The 24,055-nt window shown below is 42.1% G+C and overlaps 1 protein-coding gene across 2 annotated transcripts in view; it reads right to left on the reverse strand.

Annotated features, from left to right (window-relative positions):
* The window catches only part of LOC138739765 (melanocortin-2 receptor accessory protein-like), a 45,475-nt gene that overhangs the window by 13,066 nt on the left and 8,354 nt on the right, over positions 1-24,055 (reverse strand). Inside the window, exons 1-2 of one of the 2 annotated variants that reach the window (XM_069892344.1) lie at positions 18,368-18,574; positions 6,699-6,798 (exon numbers count right to left, since the gene is read on the reverse strand). In XM_069892344.1, coding sequence (XP_069748445.1) covers positions 6,699-6,798; positions 18,368-18,491 — 224 coding nt within the window. In that variant the 5' untranslated portion in view covers positions 18,492-18,574. Of the gene's footprint in view, positions 1-6,698; positions 6,799-18,367; positions 18,575-24,055 lie in introns of those variants that run through there. The other variant, XR_011342403.1, reaches the window with a different exon arrangement.

Here is a 24,055-nt window from a genome sequence, read left to right on the forward strand (position 1 = left end):
TACATTGGTGTACCAGTGGTTATGATGAGCCCCCTTACCTTCCGGACCCCTAGGCTTCAGCCTACTCAGCCTAATGGTTAATCCGCCACTGCCTCAATGTTTAAATGAGCATTGTACACCTCCCTGAAAAACTCCAGACAGTGGTCTCAAAGCAGACATCTAGTTGGCCATGTCCTGGTCTCCCTGCACTCTTTCTTAGTTGGATTTGCCAGCATGCCAGGCTTATCAGGATAGATATGTGGTCTGAGTATCCAAGGTGGGGGTGAGGTACGCACCAGGGACGTTGGTGTTCACCCTATCCGAGGTGCTTTCTCCTCAGGTGCGAAGTTGATGTGCTATTGAACCATTTTCTTATTGGCGTAGTTGATGCTAGCAGCTACAATCATGGCATCATCATGGTGGGACATCTGGGCTTCACAAATGGCACCATAAAGCTCCTTCATTGTTTCACCCTCATACGCCGAAGGCAGAATGTAAACTGCAGTAATTAGCGAGGCCGAGAATTCCTTGGGCAGGTAGAAGGGTCTGCATTTCACCATCAGATACTCTATTTCTGCTGAGAAGATCTTTACAACAGAGACATTTATGCATCAGTTCTGATGTAAATGCACAAACCCCCTTCTGTGTGTGCCCCGAAGGGGATGTCCAGAAAGCTGAATCACTAAACTCGGAATGGAGTCCTAGAGCCACATTTCTGTAATCACCAGAGCTCAGCAAACCTGCAGTTCTCTCTGGTTCCAACGCAGCCTCAGTAATCCATTTTCTCGAACAACGATCTTATACTTGAAAGAAAGATTGTTGGGAGCACAGGTCTGAAAGGGTTAACTCTGCTGGCCCGCTTGCTATTTTTAGTTTATAGCCATGGTCATTATATTATCAGTGCCCAGAATCTTCAGCTCCTTGATCTTTAAAGTACAGTATCTCCATGTTCCTGAGAATTTGAAAGAGAAATTCTAACTATGTCTGACACTTCATACTCTGTTATAGGTGAGGTGTTCTGTAACGGTTCTAAGGAGGTTCCAAAATCAGTTTGCTTGAACTGGCTTGCTTTCGTGAACTAGAAAATCTCCCTGCAAGTTTCCAACTGAAAGGTGCACACACCCTGTCCACTGTATATAGTTTCCACAATAGATCATTTGCAAGTCTGAATATGGTCAATAAAGTTGCCGATATACTTCTGGTATGAAAGCAAGTTACAAGATGCTAGAAAAACCTACAAGATATGACTCAATTTCTTGGACAATGCAACAGAAAAAAAACATTTTTTGGAACCTCTATTTAATTCAAGATATTAATTATCAGCGATACAAGATTAAATTTTTTTACTGACATAGACAGAAACATCTGTTTGAGCATGAACAAAGACATTTTAAATTTTATTATCTATACAAACAAAATTGATTTATCCCATCTGTTTATTCAGATCAATTAACCAAGTTTGCAGTATCATAGATGGAGCACAATATCCTATCCCAGGTTAAAATAAAATTAAAGGATTGAATGGAGTACACGTAATGTCGTATTTTAGGTTTGTGATATTTCCTAATTAGCAGTTGTTCCATCTGCACTCCGTTAGCAGTTTTTGATATTAATACTGAAGAGTCACTAATCAACATTTGGCAATTACAGAATTTATTTATTATTTCTTATTCAATCTTTTACAATGTTCTTCTCTATTTCTTTCCTGCAGCCTTCCAGTTCATGCCTGGTGACATTCCCAGAGAACAGTACCAACAAAAAATAAAATGCACAACAGCAAATGCAGGTTGCACTCAAAGAATGAATAGTGCTCCGGTCAAACTGCATCTCCAATATTCATCAAGAACTCCTCTTGGTAAGAGAACAGACAGTGTAGCACAGGTATTGTAGGCCAAAGGGCCTGTTTCTGTGCTGATGTTCAAAAGAACTTAGATCCAGATGTAGTACAGTAAAGCCCCTGGTACCTGGCACCTATGGGGATTGGTTGATGCCAGATTAGTGAATTTTCCAGTTGCTTGAGATTGCATGTTGCGTGATTAGTGAACTAATGGTGAGGCACACCAATTTTAATCTTAGGGGGTTTTTTTTAAGCTACTTATTTTCCACAATTTTTTTTGCTGGTTGCTAGAATTCTGGATAGCAGGGTTTTACTGTATAAGGGAACACTGGAGAAGTCAGTATTCAGCCTGGAACTAAATCAGCCAGGAGGTGATATTACAAGTACTAAATGGCTCGTATGAAACCAAATTATTGTCAGAAAAAAATTCACCTGTAAATCATTTTCAATTGTGGCCTGACTTCCATAGAAGCTGGTGGATGAATCAATTGAAATTAACCAAATGATCTTTCTCGTTCATTTTTTCCTTGTGTGAGATACTGTGCGTGGGCACAAATACATATATGAGATTAGGATGGTTTTTTTTCTTTTTACCCAGTGAAAGGTTAAAAATTGTCATTTTTTTTGGATGCTTTACCACCCTAAATATCTATGCCTTCCTCTACTGATGGACAATGTGTAGCATCCACATAATGTGGATTATTTGTTGAGGCTACTCTGGTTTGTCGACTCACGAGACCCATGCCCACCTACCATCTGACCTATTCCTATCTAACAGCACTTACTCCACAGCTTACTACACCTTGGCAATTCATTTTTTAGCACCCTTGTCAGTTAGCTGGATGAGAACATAACAGGGGTAAGACAAGATGATAAATATTCGGCATCTGGTTCTTTCTGGAAAATCATATAGTTTCAGTGAATACTGTTCTGAATTTCATTTGTTATTATTAATTATCCAATCAAATTTTTGCATCAAATGGAAAGGAAACGTCCCAGCTTCTCCTTGAAAACCACAGAAAGTATCCCGATTTCCCACCTTTAAATGGGAAAGACAACAAGATTCCATTGCCTATTTCTAATGTTTAGAAACATTGTTGGTATTACAATACAGCCTGATACAAGTACACAATGGCTAAAACCCACAGTTTGGTGTCTAGCATCGAACTGTTTCATAAGATGTGGGCTTATTATAATAAATAACTACATTACCAGCCAGTCATGCTGAAAAATATTTTGTTGTGTGGTGTTCTATTCATTCAAAATTACTGAAAATAAAATTGATTATTATGCACCTGACACCATGAATCTATTTTGTCTAGCTGTTTAATAATCTGCAAATAATCTTTGCTTTTGTTTTATCTCTTCAATCAGCACATTTATTCCTAGGTGGAGCAAGATGCCTCGATTCTAGGCAGAGAGCTCAAAATGCATCTGAATTTGAATCACACCGAAAGACTTTGATGTCTCACTGAACAGTAAACATAAGTAGGAGCACGAGTAGGTCATCCGGCCCGTCATGCCTGCTCCACCGTTTAATGAGATCATGGCTAATCTGATGATAGGCTCATTTCTACCTTCCTGCCTTTTTGCCATATCCCCTTAATTCAATTACCATGTAAAAATCTAAAATATATTCACTGAGGTCACCTCCAATTGGCAGCAGAATCCATAGATTCACTACCCTCTGGAAAAGGCAGTTCCTCCTCATCGCCGTCCTAAATCTACTACCCTGAATCTTGAGGCTATGTCCCCTAATTCTAGTCTCCCCACCAATAGAAACATCTTATCTATCTCTATCTTAACTATGCCTTTCATAATTGTATACATTTCTATAATAATTCCAGCAAGTACAATCCCAGATGATTCAATCTCTCCTCATAGGCTAACCCCCTCATCTCTGTAATCAACCTGATGAACCTCCTCTGCATCGCCTCCAAAGCCAGTACATCTTTCCTAAAGTAAGGAGACCAGAATTGCATGTAGTACTCCAGATATGGCCTCACCAGAACCTTGTACAGTTGCAGTATAACCTCTCTGCCTCCTAAATGCAATGAAGACCAACATTCCATTTGCCTTGTTGATAGCCTGCTGCATCTGCAAACTAAACTTTTGCAATTTCCTTTTGAAAGAAACCAATAAGGAGTAACTATTTAATATATTTCTGGAAACAAACCATTAGATGGATGTTGTTTCTTGCCAAGACATTTTTTTTCCAGGATCTGGGCATCTTACAAAGCGGATCAGTTATTACCCATTCCTAATTGCCTTTGAAAAAGTGGTGAGGACCCATGTGTCTTAATCCCTGTAGTCATCCAAATAAAGCTACACCAATGGTGCTGTTAGGGAAGGATTTACACCCAGCAAAATTGAACCATGCATCTCCAAATCAGAATTCACATGGAACTGGCAGAAGGCAGCATTCTCATACAATTGCTGCCTTTATCATTCTTATCGTGCAGTTCATGAATTTGAAAGGTGCTGTCAGTATAACTAGATAAATAATTGCAGAACATTTTGCAAATGCTACCCACTGGAACGTCTGTGCATCAGTAGTAGAAACAATAGATATTTAGAGTGGTGGATGGAGTACCAATCAAGTAGGCTAACTCTATCCTGGATGATGGTCATTCCATCAGAGTCTAACTTGGAGATGGGACATCTGAAGGTGAATAATTCACTGGAAGAGCCAACTTCTGATCTGCCCTTGTAGCCATGATATTGAAATGGATGGTCCAGTTCAGTTTCTGGTGTTCCCCAGGATATTAATGACACAGGATTGGATTACGATAACTCTAATTCATCTCAAGAGGAGGTTAATTTTTTATTTCAACATGCACATTGAGTGGCCTTCTTGTGGCAATTTCAGCTCTGCTTGTTCCAGAGGTAATGTTGGGCTCTGCTGGTCCTGTGGATGATGTTGAAAATGAGACGCCAGTTGACCTGTGGCTGACAGTTCCACTCTGCTCCACTAGCAGGTGAAGGTCCAGCTCCGCTGGTATCCAATCCAGTTATCATGGACATCCTACTTCCAAATGATGGTGCTGAAGTCAACATTTGAAGGCAACTTTTCCAGAACCTGCTATGAGTAATGCCCAGGAATTCCCACTCATCCATTATAAAGTTTGATAGCTGCATTACCCAGCTACCTTCATATGGTTCTATTTATCTTATGTGGTTGAGAAAGACAGTAAAGTCCTAGTAGATGACCTCTTATTGAGTGTAGAACCCATTGAGTAATTCTGCCAATATTAATGGAATATGGAGAACATGTATAGCACAGGAACAGGCTTTTGGATCTCTCTACTGACTATGATGTAAAAGTAAACTGATCCCATCTGCCTGCACATGAGCCATATCACTGCATTCCCTCATGTTCATGTGCCTGTCTAAATGTCTCTTAAAGGTTGCTTTTGTATTTCACCTCTCCTCCAGCAGTGTATTCCCAGACAAAACTCCCATGCTGGGAAAAAAGTACTCTTGCGTTCTTATAATTCAGGTTGCCCCTTAGCCTCCAACATTCTCAGTTTGCCCAATTTCTCCAACTTCCTGCACCTTCTCCAAAGCCTCCACATCTTTCCTATAACGTAGCAACAACTGTGTACAATATTCCAAATGAAGTGTAACCAAAGTTTTGTACAATTATAACGTTTTTGTGTTAACGCCCCAACCAATGAAGATGACTATGTTGTATACCTTCTGACTTGTGTTTCCACTTTTAGGGAGATAAAGATTTGCACCTCAAGTTACCTCTGTGCATCAATGCTCCCAAAGGTCCTGTCATTTCCTATAAAGTTCTCCCTTACATTTTACCTCCCAACATCTAACATTAGTCTGGATTAAACTACATCTGCCATTGCTCCACCCACCTCCGAAAGACCTACACCTTGCTGTATCCCTTGACAATCTTCTGCATTATCCAAAACTCCATCCATTTGTGCGTCATCTGCGAACTTACTGATCAGCCCATCAACATCTTCATCCCCTATGAATTTCACAAACACCAGATATCCCCAAACTGATTCCTGAGGAACTCCACTGGTCACAAACTTCCAGTCAGAGGAACACTCTTCCATCACTGCCCTCTGTCTTCTATGGCCCAGCCAATTTTGAATCCCAGAAGAGGGGAATCCTGATAGAAATTCTTGTAAGACTCTACATTTTTACTTAATGGCTTACAATAAAGTAAAAAATATTTAGGTATTTTTTCCCCCCCACTGTTTAACAGCATGAAACAACTTCTCTCTGTGTGGCTGTGGGGACTGCGGAAGCACTAAAGGCAAATCTACGGACACTCAGTGATTCTGGAGGGATTCTCTTTCTCTGACTGTGAGTCTAACTGTAAAAGGCATTTAGGCAATTCCTGCCAATGGCAATTCTGTCTGCCTTTCAGCAGGCAAAAAGAAATTTCACGTAACATGATGCCATTTTATTACTATGACAATAAACTGAATCTTGAAATCCAGATATAAATGCTAAATCTGTCAGAGTTGGATCTGATTTACTGGCATTTGTAAAGCGAGAAATCTCCAATCCTGAAATGCTAAAATCTTTTGAATAACAAATTTAATTCACTCTACTCACATCCTTGTCTTTCATTTGCATTGGATTTTCTAGATAAACAACTTACTGTTTTAATGAATTCAAAGATCAGGAAATATTTAAAAATGTAACTTTAGCCTATTTAATATGCATCTAAAATTGACAGTTAACTATATGACTTAATAATACATGGTTTGAACGACAAAGTTCTAAATGTGTGTAACTTTTTATAAATAAAATGCATATTGACCAGTGGTGTGAATCAAATATCCGGTAGTCATGGTCATTTAAAATGATAAACAAGAGGTCATTGAATGAACAGGTCATTTAATTCACTTACTGTGCTGGTGTAGGGCCAGATCGAGACATCAACATAAGTATTATGAAGAGAAATATCATAAACACAGCGAGACCAACCCAGAACGCAATTACAATAGAATCTGGAAGAAGAGAACTCAATTAGATATACATCAATTACTAAAATATACCTTAAATTTGATCATTTTTATTGATAAGGGGCCATCACAAATATATACGTAACATTACAAATTACTGAAATCAATTCTATATTTAGACTGAAGTATGTGGACAATATCTGAAATTACAATGGCTAGTGCATCACCTGAGAATATTTCCAAATGATAATGTTTGGTTGTATCTCTCAGATATTTTTATTTCAGATGGTTGGAGAATTACAACTTAAATAAAACACCTCAACTGCAAATTTGACCATTAGTGTTTGCTAGGTTCAACTTTGATCATATCTTTAGGTCCAGATCACAGTTCATCCTGTCTCCATCCATTTTCTCCACAGGTTCACTGTTCTAGTTATCTTCTACCCTCAGAATTTGAGGTAGTGGCTTTCCTTGAAATCCTTTCCTTGAGTGGATGGGGTGGGTACTAAATGTATACTTCTATACGATACAGTAGGAAACTGTTCCATGCTTTGAATCTACGCAGACCCCAAACGCCAACAGCAATAGAGATATTCACCAAGACAAATGGTTACTTAAACAAAAGTTGCTTTTAATTATCTTTAAACATGAAAACGGAATCACACTTTAACTTATCACTATTGACTTAACTAACCTAATTTAACCCCCTTTCTAATTCTAAGCACATGTGTATGTAATGTGTGTGTAAGTTCAGAAAAGTTCTTTGGTTCACAGTCCAATCTCACTTCTCATTCTTCCAAGTTCACTGGTTGCAGGCAATTCTTATACTGTGCACAAAATTGAACATTTATAAAATTCACCAGGCTTTGTTGCTTGAAAGGTAAATGGTTACCGCTCAGGAAGGTTCTTGTCGGTTTTCAGAGAGAGATTTGTTGTACACTTCAGTGTCTTGCTGACGAAACTTGCCCCCTCAGGGTTCTCCAACTGATATCTTCTTTCTTTCAGGTCACCACAGAGTTCTTTTTCTGTTTCCCTTATTTCAAGTGAAACATCAGTCCTCTCCTCTTGAATAAACCAAAGGACTTTGACCAGGCTGAACTAAGCGCACACAAACCATCTTCCAAATGGGGTTTTCCACAAGCTTGCCAGCTTGTCCTGTTCCAGTCCTAGTTGCTGCTGCTGACTGTAAAACTATAGAACTGATCTCTGTGTGCGTCTCTCTCTCTTTCTGCTTGCAAAATCACATGACCCTCTTAGAACAGCAAGTTCCTCTCCAGACAATCTGCGGATCCGACAAGCTCTTTCATCTGTTGCCTTTTTGTAAACAACAATCCATTAGTGAAGTCTCTTGGGCCCTCTGCAAAGCTTTTGCAAAGACTGTTGGCCCCGACATGTCTAGCATGAGCAGAGCTCCAATATTTTAAACAAGATCTGTTTTAAAGTGTTTGTATGTGACCTACACTAAAAATCCTTCCCCAATTAATCTCCCAAAAATACATCTATATTCTGTCACAAATGAAAGTGTGTGTCTGAATAGGGGATCAGAGAAGAGCCATTTCAAACCCTTACACATCACAAACTGTTAATTTCACTTTCATTTAACTAATGCTCATTCATTCTCTTTAAGGTAAATTAATCTAGAGATTATACCAGTGCAGTCTGGTTTTTGTAGTTTGTGGAATGGAATACAAAAGGGCAGAAATAATGCTATGGCTAATCTCTGGTTAGACTACACTTAGACACTTTGACATCAACAATCTGAGTGAGACAAGGTAGGCAAGATATGGACAGTTCAAAGAACAAGGCAAGAGTACACCTTTTGCAAAGGCAAACCCAGAAAGGCAATACAATTTTCACAGGGTGAGCTTTGGCAACAGGAATTATCTAGTCTGACATCTCAATAACTACCCCTGCACAATTAATAAATGCTGAATAACTATCCAGTATGCTCTAATATAGCCAAAATATTTTGAGTTTGTCTCAAATATTAAGAATCTTCACTGCATGCTGGAGCACAGAAAGATAAAGAGCTGAAAGAGCACTCCACATCATAAACTCCCATCAGGTACCTACTGTCCCTTCTGTGTTCTGTTGGTGATTCCCATCTTGACTTCATTGGTCACGTCAAATGCACAAAACTTGATGGGAACCAAATCCTCCTTGATCCTGAGTGACTACTAAGATGAAGGCAGACATGGCTGGAGATCAGTGAGCTCTTCTGGGCAACACACATTAGGAAAGATATGTTTCCCTTGGAAGGAGTCCACAATAAATTTACCAGAATAACACCTGGACTCCAAGGATGAAATTATAAACAGGGGTTACAGAGAGTAGAGTTATGGATTCTGAAATTTATATTATGGAGAGCTTTGAACTTTTGTCAAAATATTAGAGAGAGATGATGTTAGATGAAGATAAATCAATTTCTGCATTTGACAGAGTCCAGGATAAGTAGTTAAAATCTAAAAATATCTAGGTCTTTTAGAAAAGATTACTAAACATCTCAACAGATGAAAAGGTGTGAAAAATATGGAATTGCAGTTAATGCCAGATCAATTGTTAATTTTAAAATAGAGACTTTTGTAAATCACTGAAATTTAAAAAAATACAGGGTGCTTGGGGATAGATTACTGATCAACATGGTTTATCTCTTGTGGGTTAGCTCGCCTTCTTCTTGCTATGTCCCGAAAGCACTAAAAGTATCAATGCACATCATTTGTTGCAAATTTACTGGGCCATAATAAAATTCTTCAGGACACTTTAACAGAATGTCAATAACATTGGGCACTGAGCACCATAAAAAGACTGAAAAGAGGTAAAAAAAAAAGGCTAAAAACATTGAGAAATGGAAGCTCTCACTAGCTTTGCAGCATTGGAGGTAAAGATAATATTAGTAATGTTTCAGGCCTAAGCCCTTCAAGGTATAAGGAAAAAGCAGGCAGGTGTCTGAATAAAGACTGGGGAGAGAAAGGGGGGGGGGGGGGGGTGGGGGAGTCCAGACCAACACACAAAAGCTCAAAAGCTGATAATTGGATATAATAAGAGGAAAGGTGAGAATTAATTTTGGCTCTGAGAAATGAGACAGAGGGAAAAAAGGAAGGGAGATGGCATTAACATTGACTTCTCTAGTTTCTGTTAAATCCCACACCCTCCTTTCCTCTAAAGTTTTTTTTCTCTCTCTCCCCCCCCACCCCACCCCACTCCAGTTTTTGCTTAACCTTTGAGGTGTGCAGGCCCGAAATATTATATATTTTTACCCGCTCTGTACACTGCAAGACCAGCTGAGTTCCTCCAGCATTTCTCACTGGTTTTACTAGAATCACCGCAACGCCGGTCTTTCGCTCAAAAAGTGTATCAGAGAACACTTTGAGGGCGGAGAGAAGTCGAGGATTTAGAAAGGGAGGAGAGTGCAGAGAGTTAAAGGCATTGCCCACCCTTGGAGCTGCTAGAATTGAAAAGCATCCCAGATCTTGGTTGATCAGAACATTACCCATTGGGCAGCTCGTCTCATCTGACTGTTCCATTAAAGCTCAGCAACCATCCTGAGATGATTGCTCTGAGAAATGGCTTTGTTACATCCCCAACTGGGGGAAGCAAAAACATAGAGTGGGTGACAAGGTAAAGGCGACAAGGTAAAGGCGACAAGGTAAAAGCGACAAGGTAAAGGCGACAAGGTAAAGGCGACAAGGTAAAGGCGACAAGGTAAAGCCGACAAGGTAAAGGCGACAAGGTAAAGGCGAAAAGGTAAAGGCGACAAAGAAAGGCGACAAAGTAAGGCGACAAGGTAAAGGCGACAAGGTAAAGGCGACAAGGTAAAGGCGACAAGGTAAAGGCGACAAGGTAAAGGCGACAAAGTAAGGCGACAAGGTAAAGGCGACAAAGTAAGGCGACAAGGTAAAGGCGACAAGGTAAAGGCGACAAGGTAAAGGCGACAAAGTAAGGCGACAAGGTAAAGGCGACAAAGTAAGGCGACAAGGTAAAGGCGACAAGGTAAAGGCGACAAGGTAAAGGGGACAAGGTAAAGGCGACAAGGTAAAGGCGACAAGGTAAAGGCGACAAAGTAAGGCGACAAGGTAAAGGCGACAAAGTAAGGCGACAAGGTAAAGGCGACAAGGTAAAGGTGATAAGTAAAGGCGATAAGGTAAAGGCGACAAGGTAAAGGCGACAAGGTAAAGGCGACAAGGTAAAGGCGACAAGGTAAAGGCGACAAGGTAAAGGCGATGTTGGAATCTAGGGGTTAAAACAGTATGAAATAAATGATTAATCAATAAGTTTATTTGGACTGCATGAGTCAGGGAAAGAGGAATGTGGCTAAGTGGCTGTCACAGCATGGAGCAAAGTTGGCTGAACAAAATTGGCTGCTCCCAAGATACAGGGAGAGGATATGCATAAAACGATTTAGGAGGAATGCTTAACTGAAGGAGGTGGGAAATAGCACAGGAGACACAGGCCAGATCAGAACAAAGAATGGCCCGCAAGAATCAAAGGGAATGGAAAACCAGTCTAGGAGGAAGATTAAGGCACGAGGAGGTGTTAAAGAGAACAGCAGAAATTGGCCAGACAGGGACCGAATGGTGATTAGAAATATCTGGGGATGAATTAATTTCAGATCTAAACAACAGGATAGTCTGGCCTGGAGGATTAACATGGGAATGCTACACCCCAGAAATCTGCAAAACAGGAGATGACTTGTGATAACCCTTATGCAAAAAGATCTAGCAGGGAAAACAACTTTTGTTCTGTGTGATAAGATTGACCTATATAAACTGTGCCAACTGGACAATAGGGGTCAGTCTCGGGGAGTTGCTCACTGGCAGGTGACCTATGAACTAACAGACTGACCCAGAGCTCTGTTAAGTTTTATTCTTGTGCTGTATAATAAATTGACTGTTGAACCGAATACCTTCTCCTATCACTTCATTCAAAGAACGCGCTGGACTCAGACTACACATAGACTAAATTAAGAGTAAGTTAAAGCCAGAGTCCAACAATTTGGTGACCCCGACGTGATGAAGATGGAGAAGTGACGGAAGAAAAAGATACGAAACACCGGTCGATTGTGGTGTGGTGATAACAACAAGTGACCATCCTACAAAGGGAGGTAAGCAGACGCCTGTTTTAACGAAGTTCTGCTATTGGCAAAGATAAATTGTGTGTTGTCACTACTCTGCAAAAGCCCTCGTTAAAGCCAAAGAATAAAACAAAAAGGGGGTTGGAGTCCCCCTAGTAGAACGGGGTTGGAGTCCCCTGTAGTAGAAGGGGGTTGGAGTCCCCCTAGTAGAACGGGGTTGGAGTCCCCTGTAGTAGAAGGGGGTTGGAGTCCTCCTAGTAGAACGGGGTTGGAGTCCCCTGTAGTAAAAGGGGGTTGGAGTCCTCCTAGTATAAAGGAGGTTGGAATCCCTCTACGGAGGTTGAGGTCCCTCTAGGAAAAGGAGGTTGGAATCCCTCTACGGAGGTTGAGGTCCCTCTAGGAAAAGGTTGGAATCCCTCTAAGGAGGTTGAGGTCCGGTTGGAATCCCTCTAAGGAGGTTGAGGTCCCTCTAGTAGAACGGGGTTGGAGCCCCTTGTAGCAATCTCGAGAGGTAGATTTAGACACTTGGCCAAGTAGTATAAGGTGTATTGTGTTATAGTTATTTGTTTCTATAGTGTGTAATAAGTATTTGTTTAAGAATCGTGTACCATAGTAGTGTATAATAAGGATCTGTATAAGGTGTATTGTGTTATAGTTATTTGTTTCTATAGTGTGTAATAAGTATTTGTTTAAGAATCGTGTACCATAGTTGTGTATAATAAGTATTTGTATAAGGTGTATTGTGTTATAGTTATTTGTTTCTATAGTGTATAAGTATCTGTTTAAGAATCGTATAGTGTATCATAATAGTTTATAATAAGTATTTGTTTAAGGATTGTGTACAGTGTGCCGCTGGTGTTTATAATAACGTGGGAAGGGTCGAAGTAGATTGCAGGGTGTCAAAATCCTACCCGGGGAGAGACCCAGTGAAGTACGAAGTCTAAAGGGTTAAAAATCGGAACAGAGATGGAAGGAGTAATAAGGGAGGTAGGGCAAGAGTTCGGGGAAGACAGAGGAGTTCCCCCATCTGTAGACAGACAGTGGGAAAATACAAGGAATCAATTACTGGGAGGATTACCGAAGGGAGAGGAAGGACAGGCTAGGGAACGGTACGAACAGATTTGGAAAGAGCTGCAGAGTCAGGGGAAGGTACCACGAGGGTTTGAAAAAATCCGGCTGTTACTGTACTTAGGAGAAGCAGAGAGGGAAGCATGATCACACACAGAAGACAGGGTCAGGAGAACCCTCGCTTCCCTTTGGGATATGCGTTGCGGGAAAGGGGGGAAGTACGGCTTCCAGAAAGATATAGAAAGATGCCGCTATTTTATAAGGGTCCGCAAATTGGGGAGAGGTATCAACCCTTCTCATTCACTGACATGAATTGTATTTTGGATAAAATGCCACCTCCGACTGAGGGAGGTGGAGCGTGGATGGGAAAGTTCTGCCAAGTTACGATGGGACATAAGATAGCCATAGGGGATTGGAGAGCATTATTGGGGAAACAGCTTGGGCTGTGGGAGATTCAGCAGGTAGAAATGATCGCAGGAATCACTAGGTGCCTCGATGCTGAGCCATTTGCCAACCATGCTACGGCAATAGGAGGGGCAATGAGAGATAAGTTCCCCGTTCCCCCCGGTGTCATGCAGTCCCTGACCTTTTCCATAAAGGAGGATGAGGAGATCTCGACTTTTTTGAGTCAGTGTAGGGAGAGTTGGACTGATAAGGCAGGAGTACACCCAGCCACAGATCCCTTGCAGACTACACTCTTTAGGGCTGCAGTAACGAGTGGACTGCCAGCTGTAGTTAGGGAGGCATTAGAGAATAACCCTGATATTCCTGGCTGCTCGAATGAGCAATGGGAAAAACATTTGACCCATCACATGAAACGTTACAGGGCTAAGCAAAAGGAGGACAAACAAACTACGGAGTCTGGCAACTCCTTAAGCTTCAATTGGCAGAGGCTAGGCAAAAGGCAAATGAGGAAAAAAAAAAAAGATTTCCTCAAAGGGTGCGAACCAGATGATTCAGCAGCCACCGCAGCCACCACAAGGGAATGATACTAATTGGCACCCGGCCCCATATTGGGCACCGGGTCCCACCGATGGGGGCAGAATGGGAGGTCCAATGGGGGGATTCCGAGTAAGAGGGAGAGTTCGGAGTGCTCCACGAAGGCAGCCAGCCGTATGTTTTGGATGCGGTCAGCCAGGACACTTGAAGAGAGACTGTCCCCTAGTTTGGGAGCCTCGGGACCCGGGGGCAAGGGGCTATGGACCACCACAACAGGAGCCTTGGGTCCAGCCCCAGAGATCGTCAGTGCCACCCCCGGTACATCAGGCACCCTATGCGGCTCTAGCTCCGAGGAGACAATTCCCTTTGCTGACAGAGGAGGAGCAATATTGCCCACAGTGACGGAGCCCGAGCACCCACGAGCAGGCTAGGTTGGCAGACCCTTTCCTGCAGATTAAAGTTATGGACATGGAAGTATCCTTTTTAGTGGATACGGGAGCCAGATTTTCAACACTCACTGGCACTGAATTTCAAGATAAAACATCATCCTCTAGCGTCCAGCTGATAGGGTTCTCGGGTACACCAGAAAATCTGCCGTTTTCTACACCACTAGTCACTTCTGTGGCAGGACAGACTTTTACACATCAGTACATTTTGTCAGCCAGGTGCCCTACCAATCTTTTGGGCAGAGACTTGTTCAAGTGCGGAGCATCCATCCTTTGTGGACCCGACGGAATAGAGGTCACCTTTCCAAATGGATTTTCCATGAACTGTTCAGTAACTACACTTCATTCCGGTTCTCAAATGTTGTTGGCAGCAGCTGGAGGATCCGTGTCTGAGGGACAATGGGCTGACATTTACTGGGGGCTGCTGCAACCTGAGGACCCACAGAAGGGAGGGCTGCTAAAGCTTTATAATCAATGGAAGCCGTGGATCCAGACGTTACACCCGTATACCCCTCCCTCGGACCCTCCCCATATGACCCTCTTTTACGATAGGGATGGGGATGAAATGTATCAGCATGCCTTTTATGAAGAGGTAGAGGGCAGGCAATGGGAAATTAATTCGGACTACATAGTGATAGGAAAGGAGGGAGTGGCCGCTGCGGTGGCACTGACATCTGAACAGCTGGAATGGTATGAGATGGCAGGTGAGGCCATTCCTCATGTCACCCTTGCAATTGGCACTACTCATCAGGCAAAAGATTTGGGACCGATGTGTCGGAACTTGAAGTCCCTAAGGGACTGGTCTGACACCCAAATACCGACAGTGCAGTTCTCCTCATCTGGTCAGGCATACAGAATTTTGTCTCCGACACATGATCAAGTCCTCCTTGAGCATAGACAGATTGAACGCTTTCATGGTAGAGAGAAGATGGATCACCCCGACTCAGCCCCTATGCTAGACTCTCTCCCTGAGAACCTGTGGTCAGTGGGACCAGCAGATGTGGGTTTTTGTCAGCAGGTTGATCCCATAACCTTCGAACTGTCAGATTACACCCCTATTTGGCAGATGCAATACTACATCATCCAAAACCAAAGACAGTAAAGGAGATGCTTTTGTTTTTGGGTTTGTCAGGTTATAGTAGGCAGTTTATCCCATCGTATGGTGAGTTGACACATCCACTGCGAACTTTGGTGAATGAGCAGGGGATGAGAAATCTGGGAGCTACACTGGATTGGACTGCACAGGCTGAGATGAGTTTTATTCTATTGAAGCAAGCTCTTACAACAGCTACAGATTTGGCGATTCCAAATTATAAACTACCTTTCTTTTTGGATGTTTCTGAAAAAGCACACACAATTGATGGTGTTCTTTTTCAGAAAAAAAGGGGGTGGAAGATGTGTGCTCATGTATGGGAGTATCACACTAGACCCAACGGAAGACAGACACCCACCATGTACAAGACATGCAGCAGGAGTAGCAAAGATTCTACAAAAGGTGGCACACATAGTAATGGGACATGGCCTGACAGTATTAACAACACATAGTATTGTAGCATTTGTGAGCTCCACAGCATTTACAATGACTTCGTTAAAGCAGACGAGACTAGAAAAGATCCTGAATGCTCCAAATGTTACGTTTACCCATGAAGGCATTAACATGGCAGAAAATAGTGGAGAGGATGAACCAAACAATAAAAGGTAAGATCGGGAAAGTACAGGCACGGACCAAACTAAATTGGGTGGATGCGTTGCCTCTGGCATTAATGTCAATAAGGAGTTCGGTAAGTTCTGTGACAGGATTCACTCCATATGAACTACGAACAGGGCACCAGTTCCCGGGACCGGGAGCCAGAAGTCAGACTACGAAGAATGAGGTAAGTTCAATGGGATGCAAGCTGTATTATGATAAACTAACGGCTCTGGTGTCAGATTTTTCACAACAGGTCACAAGTCCCAACAGAGAAGGGGAAACACCGATACCTTCAGTCGCGGAGTGGATTCTGCTAAAGGTCATCAAGAGAAAGTGGTCGGAGCCCAGGTGGACAGGACCCTACCGAGGGGTGGAGAGGACGTCCCACGCGGTTTGACTACAGGGAAAAGGCGAGACGTGGTATCATTGGAGTCAGTGTGCAGCCACGGACCCACCAGCACGGACACTGGAACAGATTCGTACGGCGGCGACTGAGAACCTGTGAGCAACTACGGACTAAGAACTTTCTGAACGGGTCCCTTTAAAGAACATATTGGACTCCGGGGACTGTTGATGGTAGAATCTATTGTTGTTTAAAAATCAATGACAATGGGCAAGCAGTAAAGGAGATTTCTTCAGGTATTCGCAAATTAGCTCACGTCCCGGTTCAGACCTGGCGACCCTTGGGCAGCGCATGGCTGGGAAATTTGTTCTCTGGAGACTGGGGATGGATACATACTATAGTGCTAGTTGCTGGATTTGTGGTTTTGGCGTTGATTCTGATCCCATGCATCCTTCCCTGCCTCCAGTGCCTCATTCAACGAGCGCTGTCACAGAGAGACATCCCCAGACCCCAAGGCATGTATTTGTCCCTACTGCCCTCTCAAGAGTGTAATGATTACAAGGGATCAGAAATGCCAACCCTAGCATGTAACCCGGATTTCTCTATCTAATAAGTTAACTGGTGGTTGGTCTCATTTTCATGAGACCAAAAGGGGGACTGTTGGAATCTAGGGGTTAAAACAGTATGAAATAAATGATTAATCAATAAGTTTATTTGGACTGCATGAGTCAGGGAAAGAGGAATGTGGCTAAGTGGCTGTCACAGCATGGAGCAAAGTTGGCTGAACAAAATTGGCTGCTCCCAAGATACAGGGAGAGGATATGCATAAAACGATTTAGGAGGAATGCTTAACTGAAGGAGGTGGGAAATAGCACAGGAGACACAGGCCAGATCAGAACAAAGAATGGCCCGCAAGAATCAAAGGGAATGGAAAACCAGTCTAGGAGGAAGATTAAGGCACGAGGAGGTGTTAAAGAGAACAGCAGAAATTGGCCAGACAGGGACCGAATGGTGATTAGAAATATCTGGGGATGAATTAATTTCAGATCTAAACAACAGGATAGTCTGGCCTGGAGGATTAACATGGGAATGCTACACCCCAGAAATCTGCAAAACAGGAGATGACTTGTGATAACCCTTATGCAAAAAGATCTAGCAGGGAAAACAACTTTTGTTCTGTGTGATAAGATTGACCTATATAAACTGTGCCAACTGGACAATAGGAGTCAGTCTCGGGGAGTAGCTCACTGGCAGGTGACCTATGAACTAACAGACTGACCCAGAGCTCTGTTAAGTTTTATTCTTGTGCTGTGTAATAAATTGACTGTTGAACCGAATACCTTCTCCTATCACTTCATTCAAAGAACGCGCTGGACTCAGACTACACATAGACTAAATTAAGAGTAAGTTAAAGCCAGAGTCCAACAGCGACAAGGTAAAGGCGACAAAGTAAGGCGACAAGGTAAAGGCGACAAGGTAAAGGCGACAAAGTAAGGCGACAAGGTAAAGGCGACAAGGTAAAGGCGACAAGGTAAAGGCGACAAGGTAAAGGCGACAAAGTAAGGCGACAAGGTAAAGGCGACAAGGTAAAGGCGACAAGGTAAAGGCGACAAGGTAAAGGCGACAAGGTAAAGGGGACAAGGTAAAGGGGACAAGGTAAAGGCGACAAGGTAAAGGCGACAAGGTAAAGGTGATAAGGTAAAGGCGACAAAGTAAGGCGACAAAGTAAGGCGACAAGGTAAAGGCGACAAAGTAAGGCGACAAGGTAAAGGCGATAAGGTAAAGGTGACAGGGTAAAGGCGACAAGGTAAAGGTGACAGGGTAAAGGCGACAAGGTGATCCGTGATTTTCACCATCCGTAATCTACCAGTTTACGCAAAGCGGAGAATCTCATTTCAGTTTGAAAATCAAATGACTAAAACACGAAAGGTTAACCTCGAGAACGTTAGTTTGTAACTCGTAATTAGAAGGGCGATCAGCCAGTTAAAGACTGAAACACTCAAAGTCTCAAGTTCCTTTGGATACCAAAAAATCCTGCTAATTATGGAAATACTCACACTTGTTCGCTTTGAGTCCGTCAAATGAAATATCGAATTCGTAATATTCGTAATCGTACTCGTAAATCGGTCCGTCGCTGACCGAAGAGTTTCCGAAAGCGGCAAAATCTTCAACCTGGGCCATCCTGGTTCACGCACAACAAACCAGTCGAACACGCGGAGAGAGAGGAGTCAGTCCCCCCCTTCCTCGCTCAGCCGCTGCCCCTGCGCTTCTCATTCGCGCTAGCGAAGTCGACAAAATCTCAGTCCTGCCGTCTCTCTCATTGTGTCAGGTGGGAAACGACCCCCCTCTGCTGGCAAACATAACAGAAAACTCTCGATTCGAGGAAATCTGAAACGAAATCAGATGCCCACCCCAAGTCAAAGCAAAGCCTGTGCTTGGGAAACAGAGTTGACGTTTCAAGTCGAAGACCATGTGCCACTTGCTGTGGTAATCTGGGCACCTGATTATGCCTCTTGTATACAGTTCACAGTAGCAAATGGTGAGATACTTTTGGGGTGCGGGGGTGGGGGGGAGAGCACCTAAGAACAAAGCAAGAGAGTGATCTTGAGTTAGTTTGAGGAGCGAAGGGCACAGCAAGACAACAAGTCAACGATGCCCTACATTTGTAGAGCCTGCCATTCATTCCAGGATCGGCCTCCATAGCCACAGTCGACCAGTGACTCTCAGAGGCGCAATCCCCAGAGTCGATCACGACCGGCGGAGACCAAGAAGTTTACCCAAAACTTCTGGAGAAAGTCGTGCAGCAAAGATAAAGATAACCGACGTTCTGTTCGGTAAAACACACTCAGAAATGCTGGAGAAACTCAGCCAGTCTTGTCGCGCCCATAGGAGGAAAAGATATACTACTGACATTTCAGGCCTGACTCCTGAGCCCTTCTTCAAGGAATTCCTTATGGACACTGTAAGACTGGTTGAGTTCCTCCACCCTGTTAGAAACCGAATTACCTTTAAAGAAATTGCTCAGACAAAAATTGAGAACAAAGAACATTTATTATACAACAATGCAAAGTTGGGTGCTTCCCCTTACCCTGGGAATACACACATACACTGGGGCTCACCCAACTTTTATAGTTTATCTCAGTATAGGAATAACCCCCCCCCCCCCCTTACATTCTTCTGCCTCCTGCTGGAGAGGTTTGGCATGAGGCAATCCTGCTTGCCTACCTGCTGTTTCGTGCACTTGGAGGACCAGGGGGTATCCTGTGGGTGTCTTCTCATGTCATTATCCTCATTGTCCTTATTCACAACCTTGCCCTTGTTCCCATTCACACCTCTCAGAGCTACAGTCTCTTCATATGCAGAGTTCGCTAATCCTGTCTAGGGTTTACTAGTTTAATTTTACCCCCTCCATAAATCTTCGTCCGCGAAGCCAAGCCAAAGAAAATACATAACTTGATAAATCTGTGTAAGGCTTACTAATTATATATGTAGAACTGGCTAATACTGTCTAAGGTTTTCTAATTATTTATGCAAGCCTTGCTAATTCTATCTGGGGCTTGGAGACCCTTATCTCGTTCAGACTAACTCTACTTCTATCATCAATTGTTTGTCCTTATCTCCTTCATTTAGTGAACTTGCTGATTCCGTCTGAAGGCTAGGAGATTCTTATCTTACTCACACAATGTCAGCTTCCTACCTTCTAATATCCATGTCTCATGTTGTTTCTACTGGCTTCATTCATTTACTTATGTACCAATTTTATTTTCTTCATGTTCATATTGCAATATCAGTTTTTCTCATCTCTCACAACCCCGTGTGTTTTTACTGCAATCACAGCATCTGCAGACTTTTGAGTTTCACAACCAATTTAATTGTTTGACCCCTGATTATGGTTCTAAAGAGCCTGAGGAGATAGGAGATGTGACGGAATACTCCACAAACTTCCATAGGTGCACTGTGGAAAGTATATATCACAACCTGGTTTGGGGATTCAAATGCCCAGGAAGCAGAAGGCTGCAGAGGGTAGTAAACCTAACTATGTCCATCACAGATGATGACCTCCCATCCATTGAATACATATATGTAAGAAGACAGCCAACACTATCAAGGACTCTCATCACTCTGGTCACTGCCACCTTTGGGCTGAAGGTACAGAAATCTGAAGACCAGTACCTCAAGATTCAAGAACAGTTTGCAACAGCTATCAGACTCTTGAACCTTCCCTTATTAGACTAATCGTTGGAATGCTCTGAATCTACAAAAACTGTCCACATTATTGCAAACTCTTTTTGCACGAGGATAACTGAATATTTATTATCGATTTGTCTTTTGCATTTATTTTCTCTTTTTAATTTAATTAAGTATACCATTGTAGATTTTTAAGCAAAATTCTATGTACATAGACCTTGTAAAATGTCTATGGCAATAAACTCATAATCATTAATCATCAGGAACACCCAGGAGTTCAAATTAATGGAAACAGTGGATAAACTATACATTTCATGGTAAAACCACTTAAATGCCACTCTCAATTCCCCCGCAGTCCAACATGGTGTCCTGGTAAACTTGTACCTCTCACTTTGTTCGTTTTAGATGGGTCACAGTGTTTGAGCTACCAAAAGAAAACAGACACACACACCGAGAACACTTCAGTTTATACAAATCTTTATTACTAAATCTAAAGCTGATTTCAAACTACAATATGCAAGCCCTTCCCAATTATACTTATCAACGCCTGGACTGGTCCCAACTGCTGAAGCGAGGCAATGACCGCACACTTGTTGTAGGTTGTTGGGGCGCCGGTAGCAGCTTCTCCACCTCCCCCGACCGGGGCGTTGGTTGGACTCTAGAAGTTCTTCTTCTTGCTGAGAGACGTTTCCACCCCTCAGAGAGTCTGAAACTTCAGCAGCGGGACCATGGGTTATATTACCCAAAAATTGTTTACTCATTGCCCATGGTTTACTTATCTCCAAGGTCTCCTGACAGTGTGCAACCAACAAAAGACTACTGCATCTCTGGGCTTCATGGTGTAAATTAGATTATGTCTGCTGATTCTTATATTATTCTCAAAGTAGGTTACTGATACTCAGCCTTGCATAAGCAAAAACATGGTCTAAATCCTCCATTACACATGGTTGGCTAAACATCACCACGGTTTTATCTATTACTAAGATACTTCTTCCAAGTAACTTTAATGGCTAAACCATATTTCAAAAATGTACAGATATTTCTCTGCAAGAAAAATGTAAACCTAATGTAACCTTAGGTGTACTAAAAGGCATACAAGTGCAGAAAGACAAATGAGATTACAGATATTTAAACAAAAAACTGCTACCTTCCAGAAAAATGGACATGGAAAGGTCTCCTGATATCATTGAATAGAATCAGTTTCTGCATCTTGTGGAAGCGAGGTGATGATTCTGATGGTTGTAAGTATTAGCAAATCTATTCTAATTGAATTGCAGGGGAGATTTAAGGTGTATATTGCACACTTCTGTGCTCTCAGATTGAAGACAAACTTCAGTGTGCATGGGAAGACAGAAATGCATAACCCAAAGTTGTTCAGCTAGTAGTTCTTCCAGTTACTGAAGTCATGTACAACAGTCACTTTGCACGCGACAAAGTTCAATAAGCCGTAACGTGATAATAACCAGAAAAAGTATTTCAATATCTACTCTTCTTTAAAATAAACTATGTGGTCACCCCCACCCACACTGAATTAACTGTGCAGCATACTAGGATAATCAATCATGAATAAGTATTCAGATTTCCATAGTAAGTCTTGTGTTAGAGTTTTGACTACCAGCTTTGACATATGTCACAGCCCATCTTCATAAAACTAAGTAAGATTTACTTCCTTTATTAAATACCTATTTTGCTTTGCAGAAGGCAAATGCAATATTGGCATTCATATCAAGAAAAACAGGATACAAGAGCAAGGATCTGATGTTGAAGCTTCGTAAGTCATTGGTGATGCCTCACTTGGAGGATGGTGTACAGTTTTGGGCTCCTTAATTAAGAAAGGATGTGCTGTTAATTTGGAGAGGATTCAGAGAAGATTCACAAGAAGGATTCCTGGAATGAAAGGATTAGCACATGAGGCATGTTTGAAAGCTCTTGGACTACACTCCTTGGAGTTCAGAAGAATGAGGGGGCACCTCATAAAAGCATTTTGAATGTTGAAAGGCCTGGACAGATTAGATGTGGCAAAGTTCTTTCCCATGGTAGGGGACTCTAGGACAAGAGGGCATAATTTCAGGTTTGAAGGGCATCCATTTAAAACAGATGCAAGGGAATTTCTTCAGCCAGAGAGTGGTGAACCTCTGGAATCTCCTAACAGGGTGGCTGTGAAGGCCAAGTCATTGGGTGTATTTAAGGCAGAAAATGATAGGTAACTGAATAGTCAGGGAATCAAAGATTATGAAGATAAAACAGGGGAATGGGGCTGAGTGAGAGAATGGATTAGCTCATAATGGAATGGCAGAGAGGACTCAATGGGCTAAATGGCTTACTTCTCCTCCTATCTTATGGTCTTATAATTTAATGACAATTCTATTAATGAACTTAAAATCCTTAACAATTTTGCTTATTAATTGTGCAGCCTCTGGTAACAACTCTTTCTGTTAACACTGCACATCAATCTCGTAACAATATTATATTAGAAGTATAACTAAAAAACAAGCAAAACAAATCTTTTTATCCAACTGAGCTATTGAACGAACTTAAGTATAATCTTTTCTGTTGTTCACTGCACCGATAACCATCCAGCTCTCCCCATTCCAGCTGGTTCAACGATTAACTTTTCTCGTGGGACTTTTTCATTGCTGGGCTAGGTGAGGAACCAAGCGAGAATGGTAAAACATTCAAGAAATTTACAAGCTGAATGTGTGCACACACAAGAAGAAAGACTGAAAATTATGATGTCTTCTTAAAATATGTTGTTCTTAAACAAACTCCATAATAGGTCAAACTATCAAAATTACTGCAACAGATGTTTGAGAAAATACTAAGTGCACATAACTGCTATGCTTTTCAGTGGGAAAACTATACTTGGAGAACCTTGTGTACAAAAAATCAGGATCAGAATTTATTGTATGAACAAGTCACAGGAGCATTAATAGTGCAAGCATTCATATAAACCACCTAACAACAATAATTTTTTTTAAAAATAGTGCACGAAAAGTAAGGCAGTGCCTTTAGTTCATTGATTATTCAGGAATTTGATGGCAGCAGAAGAGAAGCTGTCCTTGTGCCACTGAGTGCTCATCTTTAGGCTCCCATACCTTTTTCCCAATGGTAGCAGAATGAAGACGGCATGGCCTGGGTGGTGGGGGACCTTGAGGATAGAGGCTGCTTTTTTAAGACACCTCCTCTTGTCGATGTCCTCAGTGGAGTGGTCAGGTGCCTGTGATGTTGCAGGCCAAGTTAACAACCCTCTGAAGATTTTTCTTGTCCCAAGCATTGGCACCTACATATCAGACAGTGACACAACCAGCCAGAATGTTCTCTACAGGTCACCTGTAGACGTTTTCGAGAATCTTCAGTCACATATCGAAACTCTTCGAACTCCTCACAAAGTATAGCTGCTGGCGAGCTTTCGACATGGAAGGTCCAGAACAGATCCTCGGAGATGTTGACACCCATTCATTCCATGACAATCCAAATGATCCTTTTTTTAATAGATGTAAAGACAGCGTGTAAACATCTGGGATTATAGATAAGCATGGTAGTCATTTGTGTCAAAT

This window comes from Narcine bancroftii, chromosome 7 (genome assembly GCF_036971445.1).
Source record: "Narcine bancroftii isolate sNarBan1 chromosome 7, sNarBan1.hap1, whole genome shotgun sequence".
Lineage (NCBI taxonomy): Eukaryota > Metazoa > Chordata > Chondrichthyes > Torpediniformes > Narcinidae > Narcine > Narcine bancroftii.